Source organism: Numenius arquata, chromosome 2 (genome assembly GCF_964106895.1).
Source record: "Numenius arquata chromosome 2, bNumArq3.hap1.1, whole genome shotgun sequence".
Lineage (NCBI taxonomy): Eukaryota > Metazoa > Chordata > Aves > Charadriiformes > Scolopacidae > Numenius > Numenius arquata.
The window spans coordinates 76,420,138-76,439,507 of record NC_133577.1 but is presented as its reverse complement, the minus strand read 5'-3'; the positions used below and the strand labels follow the sequence as shown (position 1 = coordinate 76,439,507).

Here is a 19,370-nt window from a genome sequence, read left to right as displayed (position 1 = left end):
TTATGGCATTAGTGGGGCTGCTCAGGAGCAAGTCCTTCTTCCCAGGGAGGTGTAACAAACCTGGAGTGCGTGTCTGGCTAAGTGCTTGTTTTTCCCTTCGCCTCCTTCCCCACCTTCCAAAACAAGACCTTTTCCTCCTTGCCTGGCGCATCCTTTTACTCCAATGTTGCTTGCTTTTGCTGCATTTTTCAATTACCCAATAATCGTGCAAGAGCTGGGATCTTATTTACTTTTTTATATATAAATATATAAATATAAAAGAAACCCTCTCCCCTCGTTCCCCCCTGTCTCGCCCACCACCTCGCACGCAGCCTTACCCATCTCTGCTCTGAAGGCAGTGTGCTGTAGAGGGTTGATTTTGGGGCCGGGGATTTGGTGCCTCCTGGGGTTCTGTTCCTTCTTGGTTTGCCGTGGCCTTTCTTGCCAGCTGTGTCACTGCCCTGTGCCTCGGTCTCCCTCCTGCGAAGGGGGTGGTGGGTGAAGGGGACCATCCTGCTGAGGGTGCTGGCAGCCCGACTCCCGCGGCATTTGCACAGAGCCGGAGGAGTGCCGAGTGTTGCTTCAGAAATCCCCTTCTCCCTGTCCGTGCTTCCTTCCCTAGGTAACTCCAGCAAGTATCTTCATTTCATCCAAGCTTCGGGGTTGAGCAAATAAGTGGCTTTATTTTTTTTTTTTTTTCTTCTGTTTTTTAGGTCCCTCCCCAGAGCACAATGTGTATGGTTTCTTTTTGGGAGTGTAGATGGGAGGAGATGTTGGAGTCTATCTCCGTCCTCACCTTTTCCCTTCCGTCCACTACTTCTCTGCCCTTTCCATGTTGCCTTGTGTCAGACTGACGTGGCCAGTGGGGTTTGCACCCTTGTCTGTGAAGGGCCAACAGCTTTGGCACCAGCAGCTTCGCCTGTGTTCTGCATGGTGCATCTGAGGTGCCCTGTGTCCCATCTCCCTCCCTTGTCAGGAAGTCACAGGGCCCCCGAGTTCTTCTTTCTCTCTTTAAATTTCTCCTTTCAGGAGTAAAGGGAGCTGTAGCCAGTTTGCCCTTCCCGTGACGGTGGGCTGCCTCTGCCAGCTCTTCTCTCCCTTCCAGCTTCTGTGTGGTGGGAAACAAAATGGCTCCAGGACTGTCTGAAAGCACAGTCCTTGGGGTGAGAGTCCCTCCACTTCAGGTGAGCACAGAGGGTGGAGGAGTGGGGCTGCCCTCTGCACTCCTGGGGTGAGGGGAGCAGGGAGGTGGGCAGTAAGGTGACAGAAGAGCAGCTGGATGAAGTTGTGGTAATGCCAGCTTCAGTGGCGGCTCAGAAGATGTATCTGGTGGGAGGGAAGGGGCATGGTCAGGACAAGCAGCTGAAGTGTTAATTCCCGTTGCAGGGCCCCGATTCTTGACTTTGTTCCTCCTTCAGCTGAGCACTTAGAGCTTGCACTAAACCACAGGAGCATGGCTGGGTGCATCAAAGCACTTCATGGGGCTTCAGGGCCTCATAGGGCTAATGGTGCTTACGTGCTCCTGAGTAGCCTCCCCTGGCTGCTGTGCCCCACTCTCTGGGGGTGCCGAGGGTTCCCTCCTGGGCAGAGCAGCAGGTACGTTGCTCTTCAGCTCTCCTGGAGGGAGCCTGCTGCTTCCAGCCCCCCTGGCTGCAAAGGGGGACTTAGTCTTAGGTCAAGTTCTCAAACGGAACAAAAAACAAAATAATAATTCATTGTGATGGCTTTTTTTTTTTTTTTTTTTTTTTAGAAAAAAGTTGTTGTGCCCGCGCCTTCCCCAAGCTGATCAGCTTGGTGTGCTCTCCTCCCCTCCTCTTCTGCTCTCCCCTGCCATTAAGCCTTGTACACTCCTTAAGAATAGAGGACTCTCTCTTTTGGGATAATTTTTTTTTTTTTTTTTTCCCCGTTTGTTTTCTTTTTGGATAGAAAGTTGTCCAGTGGTGGTGGAGGACAGGGGCCTGCCTCATCTGTTCCTTCCTTTCACCTTCCCCAGTGCCAAGCTTAGGCTCAAATCCTGCAGATTTCCTGCAAATACTGACCTTTGGGCGGGCGAGTTGCCCCACTGAGCTCTGTGGTACTTGGGTGCTTTAGATTCTGCCTGCGCTTGAGTTTTGGCAGCACCAGAGCCTTATCCTTTCTCTTAGAGAAGGTCAGACCTAACTCCTAGAGTGCTGGTGGTTCTGGTGCAACCCATCTGTCTCTCTGTTTCCCCTCACTTGGCATACAGAGTGAAGGTGGTAATTATTTTTTTTTTTAATTTAAAATAAACCTAAATATGTATCTTGTAATTTTTTTATTTTGAAAAAAAAATGCATTTAAGGATTGTGCACGGATGAATTGTATATCTATATATTTTTTTTGTCTTGCAATTTTCATTTTAAATATAGTGTTTGTTCAGTTTTGTTTTGTTTGAGGTTTTTTTTGTTTGTTTTTTGTTTTTTTTTTTTTTTTAAATCCAGTTCCCAGCTGGCTAAACTCTGTCTAGAGCGGATGGGTGGGAGGTGTAGCCACTGGAGGGGCGATTGAATCACCCCTTCCCCTGGCGCTTCCCACAAGAAAATGGTTTGCTCCAGGTTTTGGGGGTGGGGGTTGTGCTAATTACTCTTGTATTCTTGTACATTTTGTTCTTTCTGCTGCTCTTGAATATTGTATCGATGCCAGAAATGGGGAGTTAAAAATTTAAAAAAAAAAAATTAACCCCAATAAATTGTTACATTCCAAAACCGTTGTCTTCTCTTCCTTGGGTGGACTGTGACCTGCTCTGGGTGTAACCTGAGGAGCTGGTAGTGGGGATCAGGTCTGTAGTCAAATACAACCTCGCTTCGTACCTTCTCATCCACCCTGGGCTGGTTTTGGTTTGGGTCTTCAGACCTTTTTGGGCGCGTAGAAGCTCCAACAATGGACAAGGGAGGCTTCTCCTGTAACGCTGAGGGAAGGAGGGGCACTTTGGGAAGACCAAACTGTAGCAAGTAGAACCTGAACGTATTCCTCCAAAGTGCTCTGATGAATCTCCCCTGGGTTTCCCACATCCTTTTCATTTAAAAATGAAATTAGATTCAAGCACAACCTCGCACCTGGTGGCTGAAAATTGCTTTAGGCCTTTCCCAACTCTGAAACATGTGCCTAAGTGCACTTTATGACATGCTAATCTAAGAAATATGGTGAAAAATAACTCTTAATGGGTGTAATCAAAGCCCCCGATTCACTGCATTAGTCTCTAGCCCGCAGAAAGATATAAAAAGGTTACAGGAAAACGTCAGGTGCGGAAAGTGGATGGGTTTTGGGCACCAGCTCTTCAGGTGGGCAGGGGAGAAGAGTGGTAAGTCAGGGTTTGGTGCTGGGAAAGGGTAGTGGCTGGACACAGCTGTGGGGTGTCACCTCAGCGCTGCCCTTCGGTGTGGTGACCTTGGTCTTTCCTGGAGGAGGAAAGGTTGGGCTAAGCTGGGGGTTCCTGGGGGAGTCGCTGCTGCATTAGCCGAGACTGCAGGTGCCTTGAGATGCCTCTCCAGCCTCTGAGGCCAGGAAAGTCACGGGAGAGCCCTCTCCAGCAGTGACGTGTCTTGGCTGGCCGGCAGCAGGGAACGCTGCCCACCCAAGCTGAGCATGGCCAAGGTGTGCTATTTGTGTCGTGCCATCAGGCTCACCTTGCCACTGCTGCGTGCCAGAGCGCCTGTGGGGACAGTGCTCTCTCCCTCACCCTCGTTTCCCTCAGAGGCAAGTAGGTCTGAGTATGGCAAATGAAGCCACCTCTGACCCACACTTTCTGGAGCTGGAGGAAGGTTGAAGAGGTAGATGCCAGCCTTGACCAGACACGTCCAACAAGATCCTGTGTGAGTGTGCTGGCACAGGCAGACCCTCTAACCAGGCAAGGTGACGCAAGCAACATCTGTGGGGATGCGAGACCTGGAAATGAAAGAAGCCAGGATTTCCATGCTACATGGAGATCCCCAAGTGAGACGGACTGAAGGACCCTGGTCTAAGGAGAAGGTGGAGCTGGGTCCATGGGGTGGCTGCTGTGGAGGAGCCTGGGTGTGCCCCTGAGCTGGGTGATAGCCCTGGGGGGCAGAAATGTCCCCTAAGAAAGGGTTCTCCCCTTTCCTTGCCCCCACCATCCTCCTGGCCTGAGCATCACGAATGGACCTTTCCCCTGGCCAGTGAGGGTCTGCCTTGTTCCCGCAGGGAGGGTTGGATGGGGGGCAGCAAATCTGCCTGGCTCAGAGGAGGAGATCTCCTTCCCCTCATCCCAGTAGCCCATCGCAAATGTCTCCCTTGCCCGGGGGCCATGGCAGGGTGGCCCCTTGGCACACCTTGCCCTGCCCGCAGCCACCCTTTGGGGACAGCTGCCAGCCTGAGACACCCTTCGGGCATTAATTAGATAGAAGAAAATCCCTTAATCGCTTGCTCCCAGTCCCTCTGGGCTGAATCTGTGAGCTATTGTTAAAACCAGCTTCTGCTGCCAATCCCCAAAGCCCCCCCATCACCTTCCCCCACCCCGTCACCTGCAGGAGGACAGGGTTTTGGCATCATCGTGTCCTCGCAGAGCCGGCTGCCCACCGAGCATCTTTGAATCGTCATTCACGGGACAGGGAGGCTGCTCTGGCTCCTCACCAGTCTGAGTCATCACCCCCTGCGAAAATCTATTTTTGTCGCCTCTTTGTCTCCAGGAAGAAGTTGTGGTCCCTGCTGAGGGGGAGGGAGAGGTCGGGACCCCAGGGGTGGTGAGCCCTGCCCTGCTGCAGCACCCGATTCTTCTACCTCCTGACATGAGCGAGTGGGTTGGGGCTGGTGTGGGGGGGCTCACCCACCCCACTCACTGCCACGGTGGTGTCAGTGGGGGGGGATCAACCTTGCCATCGTGATCCTGCAGCCTTTGGCAATGAAATCTGGATAGCCGGGCCAGTGCAAAGCCCCCAGTACAGCATCACGTCACCCAGCCTGAGACCCAAAAAGCCTCGTAAAGGCATATGGCATCTTTTTTGCAGGGCGTGCAGGTGAAGGACACCCTTCCCACCCTGATGTGCACGCCGTGGGGTGGGGTGGGCTGGGCTGGTCCAGCACCCACATGGGTTAATTTTGAATCAGCTCCTGCCTGGCTGCGGTCAGGGGTGGGCACACTGCAGGCAGGGGGTGACTGTAGCAGGGGGTGACACAGGGGGGATACAATCCCCTGCCACCACTAGGAAGGGGCAGTTGGAGGCCGGTGGCCTCCGTTTGCGCCACAGGGCACAGGTTTCCATTTCCTTTGTATCCTGCACCAGCACCCACTTGTCCCAGGACTCCGAGCTCTCATCTGCCCAGAGTGCTCACCAGCATCACTGCTGGGGCCAGGTGCCCGTCGCTGGGCTCTCTCTACATCCACCTTCTCACCCCTCTCCATGCCCATCTCCACTTTTCCTCCTCACGGTTCCCTTCATCTCTCCCTCTTCCTTAAACCGCCCCATCCGACTTCCTCCCCTCCTCTCTGCAGCCTCCCAGTGCTGAGAGCCAGGCAGGCCTTTTGCTGGCTCCAGGGTGAGGATTTTGGGGGGGCTGGGGTGCAATGCACTCTGTGGGGAGAGAGGGTGACCATGCCCTGCTGGCAGCGTCCTGCTCCCTGCTTGCACGAAGCCAAATTTGAGGAGCCTTCAGAGCTCTGGCTCCCTTGCTATCTACTCAAACCTGCCTGGGGGGGGCGGGAAGATGTTATCTTTCCCAGTGTTTCATATCCAGCGCTGGAGCTGTGTTAAACACACATGCTGCCGCTTCCCTGCCGGCTAGGAAGGATTTCCTGCCATTACTGAGCAGAGCTTAAAATCGATCTTGTTTGCTTTTCCTCCACTGCTCCTCTTGGCTCGGCTGGACCAGGTAGCCGAGGCCCCGGCATGCCTGGGGTGGGAGGGGGCACGGCACGGCTTGTGTCGGATGGGCGAGCATATTGTTGGAGCAAGGAGAAAGCGGGTGCCTGAAGTGTCTTCTTTATGAGTGGTTCAGGATAAAGCGATGGTAGGGGAAGATTAAATGTAGGTATTTATTTCCCAAACGGATGGCGTGGGCGTGTGGGACAGGGGGTGAGGCATTCCCTGGCTGCTCTCTGCCACAGTTGTGTCTGGGGTGGGAGAGCGGGACAGTTGCCCTGCCGCCCTCCCGGAGGAGGCACGTTCCAAGAACTGGAAGGTTTCTGGTTTAATTTTTAGGAGAAAGGCAAGGAGGGAAAGGCCCACCAACAGCCCGAAACACCCTCCTGGGGGACACCCGACTGAGAGGCGTCAACACTCAGAGTAACAGGGGGCACTTTACTTCCAGCCTAAGCATCTCGCAGGGGAAAATCCTCCCTTGGGCTGTCCCGGAGGAGCATCCCCTCGCTGGTGGCTCCCGCCGGGCTGCTTTCAGCGAGCCCGAGACCGAGCACAAGCTGCCCCCGTCCTCGGGTGTCCCCAGGGTGCTCCTGGGGCGCCCCCCTCCCCCTCTGCTCCCTCCGGCGCCCCTTGCCCGCTCACCTCCCACCGCCGGGGCCCTTCTCGCAGCCCGGGGAGGATGGGGGTCCCTAAGCGGGGCCGGGCCAGGCGGGGCTGCACGGCCGAGCCGGGGCGGGGGCCGGGGGGGGTGGGGGGGGCGGCGGCGGGGGCGGTGCGGTGCGGGCGGCGCCGCCCGGCAGATATAAGCGCGGCGCGGCGCGCCGGGGCGCCGGTGCTGCTGCCGGTACCGTCCTTCCCCGCCGGCTCCCTCCGGGCTGTCCGTCCTTCCATCCATCCCCTCCCGCTTTGTTTTCTCGCCGTCCGCGGGCTCGGGCCCCCCACGCCGCTGCCACCCTGAAGTTTCTGGCGGTGCTGCTGGCGGCGGGCATGCTGGCTTTCCTGGGGGCCATCATCTGCATCATCGCCAGCGTCCACCCGGCCGGCTCCGCCGCTCCCGCCGCCGCCGCCCCCGCCGCCGACAATGACTCGGCCGCCGCCGCCCTCCTGCCCGCCGCCGACAAGGGGCTGGGGGCCCTGCACGGCCCCGCCGAGGCTCTGGCCAGCGCCGGGCCGCGCCTGCCGGGGGGACCGCAGCCCCCCCTCTTCAGCCGCTTCGTCTGCACGCCGTTGAGCGCCGAGTGCCCGGCCACCGGCACCGGCCCCGGCCCATCCACCGGCCCCGGCCCCGAGGAGCTGCTGGCGCTGCGGAGCGCGGCGGCCCAGCTGCGCCGCACGGCGCTGGAGCAGAAGGAGCGGATCCGCATGGACCAGGAGACCATCCGGGAGCTCACCGGCAAGCTCAGCCGCTGCGAAGGCGGCCTGCGAACCCCTCCCGGCGCCGCTCCCCCCGCCGCCGGGCTCCGCGCCGCCCCGCGCCCCGGCACCATGGGACACCCCCCCGCCGAACCGCCCGCCGTGCGGGAGCTGGAGGAGGCCGTCCGCGCCCTCCAGGACCGCATCGACCGGATAGAGGTGCGAGGGACGCTCCCGGGGGTTAGGGGAGGGATGCTCCCGGGATTAGGGAGGGGATGCTCCCGGGGATCAGGAGTGGGACGCTCCCAGGGGCCGGCGCCGGGATGCTCCGCACACACCATTCCCCAGGCCTCCTGCCACCTGAGCCCCAAACCAGCTCATTCCCGTCCTGAGGCTTCAGGAAGGTTGTCCTTTGCCTCGTTCTTCCCTGAGGTCTCTGCCCAGCGCCCCTCTCTTCTTTCCAGCAGGGTGGTCCCACGAGGCCAGGGCTGCCCTGCTTTCCCCCCAGTCTGCACCCCGGTAGGGCACCTCATTCCCCCCGTAACACCCACCAAGGCCCCTGCTGGAGTGAGGGCAGCAGGTTGGCAGCTCCTTGGAGTAAAAAGGGGATCCTGCCCTTTAGCAGAAAGGTAAATCCCATGAACGGGATTCATCCCATTATGAACGGGACATCTCACAAAGTAAAGCACGGTGCCACTTGCCGCAACCGCAGCCCCCCATCTCCGTGTGGTTTGTAGGAGCTATAGAGAAGGGGGCAGCCAGTGCCACTCACTGTGCCCATCACTGCGGCATCAGGCTGTTGGTACTGGAGACGTCAGCCCTCGGTCCCCACTCTGTAGCATCCGTGCAGCAAGTACCTGGTGGGCTGAGTCCTGGCCTGGCCACAAGCCATTGGCACCAAAGGCTCTATGGTGACGCCTAGGATCAGGCACTTCATAGGGTGCGTGCGTGTTATTCAGGCTGATGTGGGCTCAGCAGTCTCATGGACCCCGGCAGAATTTGCAGGATACGGCTGGAGCAGTAGTTTGGGCACAGGAGAGCTGCTGGAGGGAAGTTGTCTGGTTTCCCTGGTGGAAACTCGCAACTCTTCTGGGGGTTGTGTTGTCCCCTGAGGTCTGCTGGAGGCCAGAGCCACTTGCAAGGAGCCTCCTGCGAGTCCTCAACCTCCTCATCTTCCCATTTGGTTCCCTGTTGCCCTCTTCACTCCTTCCTGGAGTGTGGAGCTGGGAGGAAGGTCAGGCAGCAAGCACCCCATGAGGTCCCTCTCCCCAGTTTTGCCCTTCTGCCCCCCTCACTGCAGCCATGTGGGCGCAGCAGTGGCAGGCCGTGGGCAGAAAATTGCGAGCCACTAAGGTCACAGGCTGAGAAACGAGACTGGGAGAGAAGGTTATTGTAATGAATGGAGATGTGAACAGGGATGGAAAGACGGGGAAAGGCAAATAAACACACGCACGAGTGAAGGGAAAGAGCTGGAGACTGGAAGAAGCACCTGTGAGCTGCTAGGGTAATGCACACGCGCGCACAAAAGCAAACACGGAGGCACGCCAGGCATGTGCAGGGGGAGTGGGACGTACAGCCCGGCTGAGCACGATGCCCACAGCCCGACGCAGCCAAAGGGAGGGACAGAGCCACCCTGAAACCCCTCTGCAGCCCCTAGAAAAACAGATTCCCACAAGTGGGATCGTACAATTGAGCTAAGAAATACACGTGCAGGCAGCAGATGTGCTCACCCAGAAATAAAAGATGGGGTAAAAAAAAAAAAAAGCCCTTGCACACACATACCCCTGTGTGCACGAGGACCAGGCACTGCACAGTGGGACAGTGCCTGGCCCATCAGTTTGAACCATGGGGAGCATCGGGCCTTTAGCTGCTCTCTGGTCACACTCTCCCCCATCCCCGAGGGGCTGTGTCACTTGTGAGCTGCCCTGGCCCCTCTCCTGGGGCTTCTGGTGACCGCAGGAGGTTTGGGGTGGAGGCGGGTGAAGCTCGCAAGGGCTGGAGCAGGCTCTCATGTGTGCCTGGGCAGCCTGAAGCAATGCTGGGTCAAGGCTCGTGCACACACACACAGATGAGAAAGAAAAGTGTCACATTGCCAAAAATGTTCCCTTTCACCCTGCTGGGGACCCGAGGGTCCCAAGGGTGCTCTGCAGGGCAGACGTAGCAATCAGCAAGCCCTGCAGGCTCAGGAAATAGGGCAGTGAGTCGCAGGTGGGCTGGACTGCGGCTGCCCTGGCTCCAGTCTCCCGTAACACGCTGCCTGTGACAGCCACAGCCCGGCCAGCTGAGCCTTGGGGTCGCACCTCGGCTGTGCAGTGATGGCTGCCTGTGGCCACCCTCCCCGGTTTGCCTTTGCACCCCCTCTGTATGAGAAGACTGCGGGTTGCATGTGCCTCTCCATCCCGCATGGCTCCATCCATCAGCCCTGGGAACCTTCCTGGGGTACCCCATGGCATGGGGGGCACCCCCAGCAGCTCTCCTAAAGAGAGGCAGTGATCACCCCAAAAGGTGACCTGGATGGGGACAGTCCCGTGGTGGCCGCCAGAGTGCCGGAGGCTCTGTGAAACCCGATGGGAGGGAGGGAAGGAGAGGAAACACCGGCGAAGCCCAGGGTGGCTTAGTCTTGGGAGAGCGATGACACTAAATGCTGTGGGTCCCCCCTGGGAAGGCTGCATCCCAGGGCATCTCCCAGTGGGTTTGCCAGCAGGGATTACTGCTGGAGGCTCTGGAGCTGGGATTGCAGGAAGGGGGCTGGTGGAAGATCACTGATCTAATCCATGCGCTTTCAGCCCTGGCGGTAAGGCATAACAAGATTTATTGATGTGCCAAAAACCTATTAAGTCATTTGGTTCTTAATTTTGGCGGTGTAGCAGTAGGATTTTTTCCCCCCAGGCTCACGCTTTGCCCCCTGCCATTTCAGCAGGGACAGGTGAGCACCAGCGTGGCGTTCATGTGGGGACATCTTCCCTCACCTCCTCCTAACCCCCTCCAAGGCATCACTTGTCCTTTCCTCGTGTGCAGCAGCCTGTCTGGGCTTTTTCCTCCTGTTTTTCATGGATCCATCCGTTCCCCCTGCGCTCTCTGCACGTGCTCACATCCCTAAGCTCAGGCGCATCTTGGCACACAGAGCTGGGGGGCCCAGATGCTCCTTTTCCATGCTTTTAATTACTGCTGCACATGGAAATGGAGCGGTTTCAGAGTGAGGAGGGAATTGCTTCAGCCCCCTGGGCTGTGCAGGGGTGCAGGCGCCCTCCTTGTCCCCATTGTCCCTTGGAGGGGAGCTGAGCAGGAGAGGGGACAGCCCGATGGGCCCTACAGGGGATGCAGTCTCGGTAGAGCCGTAACAGCCTGTTTGCCTCTCAGCCGGCATGTGGCCGTGCCAGCCCGGCTGTGCTGTTGTGGCTGGTGACCTGGCTGCTGGCAGGAAACCCACGGGTAAGGCCATGGAAATAGGAGTGAGCCAGCTGCCTTCCTCCTGCCTCTGTTGCTGGCAGAGCGGGAATGGAGACCTCCAAATTGTGACAGCCCCGGGCCCTGAGCGAGGTTTGAGGGGGACGGGAATCATCAGCGAGCTCTTCTCTTGCAAGGAGGAGGAGGGAAAGGCCAATGCATCCCTGCTCACCCCCCATCCCAAGCAGCCCTTCCTGGGGTTTAATGACCCCTGAGCTCCTGCCTGGGTACAATAGGGTCCAAAAAGGTAGTAGGGTCCAAAAAAACCCCAGTGTGGCGGGTGTGACATCCTGCAGCAGGGAGCATCCCACGGTGGCCACGGAGGAGCTGTGGGCAGGCTGGGAGGATTCGTGGGCCCAAGGAAGGGAACGGGGCTGCTGTGTGCTCAGCATCGTGATCCCTGGGATACGCCAGTGGCATCATCCCGCAGGCATCATCCTGTGATCCTGCCCGCCCTGTCCCAGCAGCTCAGGTGGGCACTTGTGTGCCAGTGACCGAGCGGGGCCCAGATTTGCTGGTGCATTAGTAAATGAGGCTCTGATCTCCTTACATAAATCAAAGTGAATTTGCCGACCGAGGGCTACAGCCCAAGGGAGCACACACCCAACGTAGCTGCCCAGGCCCCCCGCCTCCCCCTCCCCGCCCCCCCGCCAGCCGCTGACATTTAACGTGATTAATATTACCTGGCATCTTTCAATCTTTTTTGCTGGCTCTGGTGGCCAAAAAGCGTCGAGCGAGCCTCCCCCGCACCCGCTGCCCACTCCCCTGCTGCCTGCGCGGCGGCAGATGGGAAGCCGGGCGCCTGCCGAACAGCCGGGGAGAAGGCGCTTTCCCCCCCTCTCCCCTCCCCAAAGGTCACCGGTAGATAACAGCTGCACAGCTAGCATTAATAATTTTGCAAATAATTTGATTTGGGAGAAAGATGCTCGAGCGACAGCTCGGGGATGCGGAGGAGGGTTAGGGGGATGCAGCCCAGGTGGGCACCAGGGGACATCACCCAGCATGTCCCACCTGCGGAGGGTGGCATCCAGTCTCACATCCAGCTACAGCCTGGCTGCAAAGATGGGGACCGTGTCTGCTCCTGGGATGATGAAGTGGCCTCTAAACAATGCCAGATGAGGATACCATCTGCATCTCTTGCCATGGGGAACATGGGGCTGGCCATGGTTTGGCCAGTTGTATGGGTCCAGCTGTCGATGTCCAGGCTGGAGGGACCAGGGAGAGCTGAAGAGAGGGATGGAGGGGGAAAAACTCAGGAAGGGGAAAGGAATTGAGCAAAAGGGGAGAAACAGCATGTGTACGCTCGCGTGGAGGGGAGCATCAGGAGGAGACGCTCCAAAGCCAGAGAAATGAAAAAGCCATGGGGAAAAAAAGTTACAGAGGGAAGAAAATAGCAGCAGGGAGACAAGCAGGAAGAAGGAGGAGGAAAAAAAAAAGCGCTCAGTCACTACTGAATAATGTAGGGCAGGCTATCGGGGGCTAGCGAGAGTGACAAAAGCTCCCAGCCTTTTCTTTTTTCGTCATTAACAGATGGAGCCGTGCATGAAAGCAGGGACGTAGGCTCCAAACCCGCAGCTCGAGCAATCAAAGCGTGCGGCAGACAGGAGCGCACCAGCCCCCGCCGCAGCCAGGCAGCCTGAAGGGATGAGAAAAGCTCTCGGAGCCCACGGGATGAGAACAAAGAGGCGAAGGAGACCCCCATCCCACCTGCGTTGCCCCCCACCAACACAGCCGGCTCCGCTTGGATATGAGTACGGGCAGCCCCGGGTGGGAATTATCCCTGCCAGGAGGATAGGAATTAACCTTTCCACTTGCCTTTCCTTCCCTCCTGCCAGCCCTCCCCTGCTTCTCAGTTGGCTGCACTGGTGGGTCACCAAGACTCCCCTCCCCCCCCCAAAAAAATGACTAAAGCCCCTTTCCCATCTCTCCCTGTTTTACAGAGCCCAAAAGTAGGATGCCCTTTGCCAGTGCTTTTCCTTTCCCAGAGGGGTTTTGCTCTCCAAAAGCACCCCCAGTGCCACGGGAGCAAGCCGACAGCGAGAGCTTGCTTTTCATCAGGGCTGGTAGATGTCCCCTGCACAACCTCTCTTTTCTTGCTTGGTTTTGGTTCTCTGCATTGTTTTTCCTTGCAAAACCTGTGGGTTTGTCCTGGTAGACCCCGCTGGAGGCTTTTCCAGATCTTGGGGCATCGTAACCACCCTCTCATTTGCAGCCTGAGTGTGTTCGTGCCCAGTGTGGGGCTGTTTGTGCTCATGCCAACATCACCTTCTCACCCTTCTCTCCCTGCTACCTTCTCCCTGTTGTTCCCATCTGCCAAGGTTGTATCCTGCCTGGCCAAACCCAGCTTTCCTCCGGCCTTTCCCTCCCCACTGTTGTTCATGATGGATAGCCAAGACTGGGGGTGACATCCCCCCCTTGCATCTTTGTGTGCGCAATCATCAAGTCCTGTCCATCCTGGAAAAGCAGGATATAGGGAAGAAGAAAAAGCTGGAAGCCACAACCACAGATGAGCATGGTGACCTCCTTCAGGCAAGCTCCAAGGCAGGGGGGACACTGCCCAGGTCAGCAGGCATGGCATTACCCCATGTCCCACCAGCAAAAGCTATACGAATGTCCAGGGCTGAAGCACCCATGCAGACCGCTCTCAGTGCTGGAGCGTCTGTGGTGTCCCCTGCTTTGGCCTCTGTTAGACCAAAAGTCACCACAGCCACTCCAGCACCTTCAAGAAGTTCTGGCAGTGTGGAGAAAGAGGTCACCATCTTTCCAAGCCCATGGCAGAGTACCTAATGCCCCAAGAGCACGGGGAAGGGAGGGGGCTGCTATTTATGGAGAAACACCAGCAGCATGGCAAAGGACCACCTTCTTCCTTCCAGCCTGGTTTTCTTCCAGGCAGGATGAGGTCTCTCAGCAAGACGGGATCTGGGGTCTTTGCAGGGTGTAGTAGTGGTTGGGAGCATCTTTGCCAGGCATCGGGTTTTGGATCAGCCAAGGGAAGAATTTTGGTCTGGGTTTTTACCCTGGTGGGACAAGATATACTCGATATCCTCAAGTGGTGGGTCATGTCTTGAGGACTGGAGGATCTACCACTGGCCCCACTTCTCTGTGGCATCCCAATGGCCTGGGAGAGGCTGGCTTACGCTTAAAAAGAGCTACCTGCCTGACCTGGCACGCGTGCAAGCACCCCCGCGCTCTGGCTGAGCTGGGCTAAGAGGATTACAGCCCCATTATGTGATGTTAATGTTCTGGCCATGGTGAAGCAGCCTCACGTGCGGTGGGGAAGGAGAGCTCCAAGCTCCTTCCTGTGTCATCCCCTCCTAGTGGGAGGCTGCCCACGGGAGCAGAGCCAAGGGGTGACCTGAGTGCCCCTGTGTCCTGTCTTTGCTCTCTCTCTCTCTCTCTGAAACAGCAGAAAGTAATTAAGAGCAGCCAAGCTTCCTTTTGCAGTAATGAAATCAATGGGGGCTCTGAGAAGGGAGGTACAAAATCAGCTGGAGGCTCTTGGAGAAGACCTTGCTGCGGATGCGGGGTTGTGCTCCTAGCACTCCCCATGGTGGTGCAGGCTGGGCATGTCCTTATTTAACCTCTCATGGTGACACCGTGCTGAGTTTTCTCTTTTCTCCCTCCTTACCCCCGCATCGTGGCTGCTGCCGAGTGCAGCAGGAACTGCCAGCCCGCACCAACAGCTCGTCACCCACTGCCCCAGCGCTCGCCCGTGATGCCCTCCACACCAAGATGGAGCAGCTGGAGGAGCAGCTCCTCTCCAAGATCCTGACCCTACAGAAGGAGCGCCAGGCCGCCAACACCGACCGCAGCCAGCAGCAGCACAACATCGAGAAGGAGCTGAACTCCCTCCAGAACCGGGTGACGGAGCTTGAGCACGGTGAGTCCTGCCTGACAGGGATGGAAGTGGCATGGCAGGGTCCTGGGACAAGCCACCCTCATCCCAACGATGGGTTCTGACTCTCCTCTCTCCTCCCCATCCTTGACACGTAGGACCACCGGGCTACAGCCCTCCTGATGCTTTCAAGGTGACCATCCCGGTGCAGAACAACTACATGTACGCCCGCATGAAGAAGAGCCTGCCGGAGCTCTATGCCTTCACCATCTGCATGTGGCTGAAGTCCAAGGCCCTGGCAGGGCTTGGCACCCCTTTCTCCTACTCCGTCCCAAGCCAAGCCAACGAGATTGTGCTGCTGGAGTGGGGCACCAACCCCCTGGAACTCCTCATCAATGACAAGGTCAGTCCAGCTGGAGGGGTGACAGGAGGGAAGCCCCTGCCCTCATCTCCCTTGCTTCAGCCCTCCTGGGAAATGATGCTCCTGTGGGTACCGGGGTGGGGGAGCTGAGAGGAAGGGGTCTGGGGTGGAGGGGGCAGGCAGGAGGTTGAAGAGGATGGGGAGGATGGCTCACCAGGGTGGGTTTTGGGAAGGAGAAGCAGCGTATCCAGATGTCTGTAGAATTTGGGGTACCACCATCATGCAGGTATACTGCTTGCTCTGCAAGGGGCTGGAGGGACACTGGGGTCTCCCAGCAGTCCTACCGAGCACTGGGCTATTGCTCTTCTTGTGAAGGTCGCCCAGCTGCCACTGAGCCTGAAGGACAAGGCCTGGCACCACGTCTGCGTGGCATGGACCACCCGGGATGGCAAGTGGTCGGCGTACCAGGACGGTGAGCAGCGGGGTGCTGGTGAGAACCTGGCCTCCTGGCACGCCATCAAGCCCCAGGGCGTCATCATCCTGGGCCAGGAGCAGGTATGTGCCAGCCTGCCACCAATCCCTTTGTCCCCCATTTGCTCCCTGCCTTGTCTTCTTGCATCTCCCCCCCACATCTATCCCCTCCCCTCCTTGCCATCGGGCATCTTGTTCCGCTTCCACCCAAACTTCGCCCTCTACCCCGTGCCCATTGGATGTGTGTCCCTTCTCCCATCCCCATCCCTGTCCCATCATCTCTCCCGCTCTTTCCCAGGACACGCTGGGCGGCCGCTTTGATGCCACGCAGGCCTTCGTGGGGGAGCTGGCGCAGTTCAATGTGTGGGACCACATGCTGGCACCAGCGGAGATCCTGGGCTTGGCCAACTGCACCTCCCACCTTCAAGGCAACGTGATCCAGTGGGATGACCAGGCGGTGGAGGTCTTTGGGGGTGCCAGCAAGGCGGGCTTTGCTGCCTGCGAGGAAGGGAGGAAGGCATGAGCGGCCCCTTGCCCCCTCCCCAATGCCAAGGAGCCCAGCAGCAGCCCCGAAGCAGGGAGCTCCTTTCTCCCCTCCCAGACCACTGAGCCTCACTGGGGCGGTGCTCGAGCCCTCCACGCTGGCATCCTGGGAAGGGGGGGGGGCCCTGGCAGCCTCCCTCTTGCCCCCATGCCAGCGGCGTGGCTTGTCCCCCCTCCTGGCACATCTGTCCCCGGTTCTCACCTTGCCCTGGTTCTATTTCAGGAGGACCTCACCATAACCACAGGTGTCTCCGGTACGGCAAGGGTCTCTGCCTTGTCAGCCCCAACAGGGAGTGGGAAGGTGACCTCTGTCCATCCCAAGCGTGGTCCAGCCTCAGTGGGATGCCAGCGTGTGGGCATCCTGCGAGTACACCCCCTTCCCTTATTTATTTCTAGAGCCCCACTATCTGGTTTTGTGAGCCTGTAACTCCAAATGAGCCCAAATGCTCGGCCAGGAGCATCTTCCCCTCCAGCCCCATCCCTTCTTCCCCGGCCACTCTGGTTTTTCAAGCGTGGCCCTGGGGAGGGAGCAATGTCAGGGGGTCAGTGGGGCAGCGCTCCCCCCACCGCACCCCTTCCCCTGCCTCCGCTGCCTGTTTGGGCAGGGCTGCCCGAGGGGAGCCCGGCTTTTGGGGCAGAGGGAAGCAGAGTGGGACTCCCCCAGTTGAGGGAGGGGGGCAGTTGGCCACTGAGGGAATGTGGGGAAAGCAGCAAAGCATCTCCCCCAGCCCTGGCCGAGGAGGAGGGAGCGCAACTCTGCTATCAAAAGGAATGAAAGCAAGAAAAAAAAAAAAGAGACAGAGGATGGTGGTGGCCAGAGGAATCCTGGCCTCCATCCCCTGGCCTTTTGGGCACTGAATGAGGTTGCTGCCCTCACCTCCACCTGGGTCCCCTGCTTTGAGCTGCTCCCAGTAAGGGACAGGGCTGCCACCAGCCTTGAAACTGGGGAGGGTGATGGGGTGGGCTGGTATTTTCCCCGTGGAGTGCCTGAGAATACGCTGTTTCCACGCTGCGTAGTCACCGACGTCTTGATACGTGAGTGTGTGTGTGTGTGTGTGTATCTGGAAGGGGCGGGAGGGGTTACTTCAGGGGTCTCGTGGTTGCTCAATGCGGTGTCCAGCTTCCAGTGCTCCCCCCTGCCCCAAGTCCCACTTTGTGCTTTCAGTGATGGCTGCCCCCCAGCCCCAGGGAGGTGAAGCAGGCAGAGGGGACAGACCTGCCACCCAGCATCACTTCCCCCAGGGTCCCCATCGGCGATGGGACCGGGGGGGGACATGGTGGGGATGGGGCGCAGCCCTCGTGCCAAGTGGGAAACACTGTGACCTTCGTGCACCCCGACGAGCTGCCCCCTCTTCCTCGCTCGCTCGCTTTCTCAAATGCACGTTTGTGAAAGGGGCCCCTGACGCGCGCCTGTGTTGGGACATTTCTTTTGTAAAGCTGATTGTGGACAATAAACGTGACGTTTTCTGTTCAAGCCTCCTGTGGGACGTGAGGTCAGTGCAGGAATGGAGGGGACCAGCTGGCCCCAGCCAAGGTGTCCTTCACCGGGATGCTCAGGGTGGCATCCCTGGGGCCCATAGCTGCATTACAGAAATATCATCGTGAGCATCTGGGTACCATTGCCTTGGGAGGGGGGGGAATCACAGTTTGGGCACCCCTCGTCTACCCTGTCATAGAGCAGCGTGGCTGCTGCTGGGGGGAAGCACTGCTTCGGGGAGGAGGAACCCCCTTCCCCATGACAGGGAAGCAGAAACCAGTGGGAAATCACAGCCTCCAGGTCAGACCGTGATGGTGAGGAGCTCACATAGGGTATAAATCTAATTAAGTACTAGTAATGAGTTCCTGACCCAGCTAGTTACGAGCTGGTTTGCCCTCAGCATGGCTCTTGGAGCTGCCTGTTCTAGAGAAACCTGTGGCCAGGTGTGCACAATGCTTTTGCCCCTCAGTGGGTCCCATCCCTCCTAGGAAAGGCACAACCTCTCTCATATTTGGGGAAACCAGAGGACCCAGTTTCCCCCAGGGCCCTGCTATTGCTGGAATGCCGATGGGGTCTCCTTGCTGAGCCAGAACCATCACTGTGAAGGTGGTGAGACACTGGAACAGGTTGCCCAGGGAAGCTGTGGATGCCCCATCCCTGGAAGTGTTCAAGGCCAGGCTGGATGGGGCTTTGAGCAACCTGGTCTAGTGGGAGGTGTCCCTGCCCATGGCAGGGGGGTTGGAAGTATATGATCTTTAAGATCCCTTCCAACCTAAACCATTCTATGATCACCCTTGGCTTCCACTTCTCCTCCTGGAGGGTATTTAATGCCGTAAAACAAAGTCTGGGGCTCTCCCCTTCAGCACATCTCCTCAAAGGTATTTTTTACAAAAAAAATAACTCTGAGTACGTACTTCAGCTGCTGCATACACTCAAGGGCTTTGCTGAGCTGGATGCCCACCCCCACATCACCAAGAGGAAGGGGTTCAACAGGTGACCTCTTCTTGTGCACCCAAATAACAGCAGCATCATTAAGAAGGATGGCACCTTTTGGAGAAGGAAATGTCCAAACCCATTGCTGGGGTCACAAACTTAGGAGGAGGTGAAATAAGGGGGGTGCTGGTCCAGAAGACCCTCCTAATTAAACTGCAGGAGCCCTACTAGGGTGCTTTTGGGGCTGCTAGCCAAGGCAGAAGACCTGCAGGAGGATGAACAAGGATGGGAACAGCCTGGCCACTGGTGTAGGGTACTGGCATAAAACGTCTTCCTCTGGAGCCCAGAAACCCAGCCCATGCCAAAAATCTGTGTGAATTCCCCCTTGGAAAAGCAGAAACAAAGGGACACAGGAGATACTCGGGCAGGGACTTGGGTGCTGCCCTCTGCCTCTCCGCCAGACTATGCTGGCGCGATCCCAACCCCAGCTATGTCCCTGGGACACGTGGATCTGTCACTTCTGAGACGGGAGGAAATGGGAAGCCTGGCAGCATAGCTTCTGCAGGGTGACATCCTCTTCCCTCAGAGGGTCACAGCCAGTTGGGCAGTCCCAGGGCGTGGGGGGCAGGGAGCAGGAAAACTTGATATAATATATCCAGACATTTTAAAAGCTTACGGCAAATGCCTCCGTATAATGCTCTTCAGGAACCGAAGGCATTACAGGGAGATTAGAATCTGGTTGGGAGACGGAAAATCAAGAGTAGGAATAAATATTTGATTTCCATCCTGCCCTGGCTCTCTGCAGGAAGCGGCGGCTGTTTCTCACCCATCTGTGGAGGAGGAGAGCAAGAAAGGACCATTTATTTTTGGTAAGCCCAGCCTTGCAAGAGCTGCAAACCTGCGACAGGGCTTAAAAGGTGGAGGAGACAACAAATCAATGGCGTTGCTGGCTGGAAGGAGTAATTACAATGACTTACACATATTGCTTGCTTCTCAATTAACCAAGAGCACTCAGGAGAAGCCCCGCTTCTCTCTAAGGGCAGCCAGATGGAAAACAACGCATCGCACACAGAAGAGACGAGGAACAACAGAATCGCCCTTGGGGGGGGTTAAAAAAGGAAATTTTTAACAACAGTG

The 19,370-nt window shown here is 57.6% G+C and overlaps 1 protein-coding gene across 1 annotated transcript; it reads left to right on the top strand.

Moving 5' to 3' along the window:
* Positions 1–6,773: 6,773 nt before the first annotated feature.
* NPTXR (neuronal pentraxin receptor) lies at positions 6,774–15,803 on the top strand. Its single transcript, XM_074163760.1, has 5 exons — positions 6,774–7,385; positions 14,271–14,493; positions 14,607–14,851; positions 15,185–15,364; positions 15,579–15,803. Exons 1-5 carry the CDS (start codon positions 6,801–6,803, stop codon positions 15,801–15,803), a joined length of 1,458 nt encoding a protein of 485 aa, XP_074019861.1. The 5' UTR covers positions 6,774–6,800.
* Positions 15,804–19,370: the final 3,567 nt, after the last annotated feature.

Coding starts and splice junctions, on each gene's coding strand:
- NPTXR (XM_074163760.1), top strand. CDS start 6,801: ATGCTGGCTTTCCTGGGGGCCATCATCTGCATCATCGCCAGCGTCCAC. Junction 7,386..14,270: donor ACCGCATCGACCGGATAGAG/GTGCGAGGGACG, acceptor TGCCGAGTGCAG/CAGGAACTGCCAGCCCGCAC. Junction 15,365..15,578: donor TCATCCTGGGCCAGGAGCAG/GTATGTGCCAGC, acceptor GCTCTTTCCCAG/GACACGCTGGGCGGCCGCTT.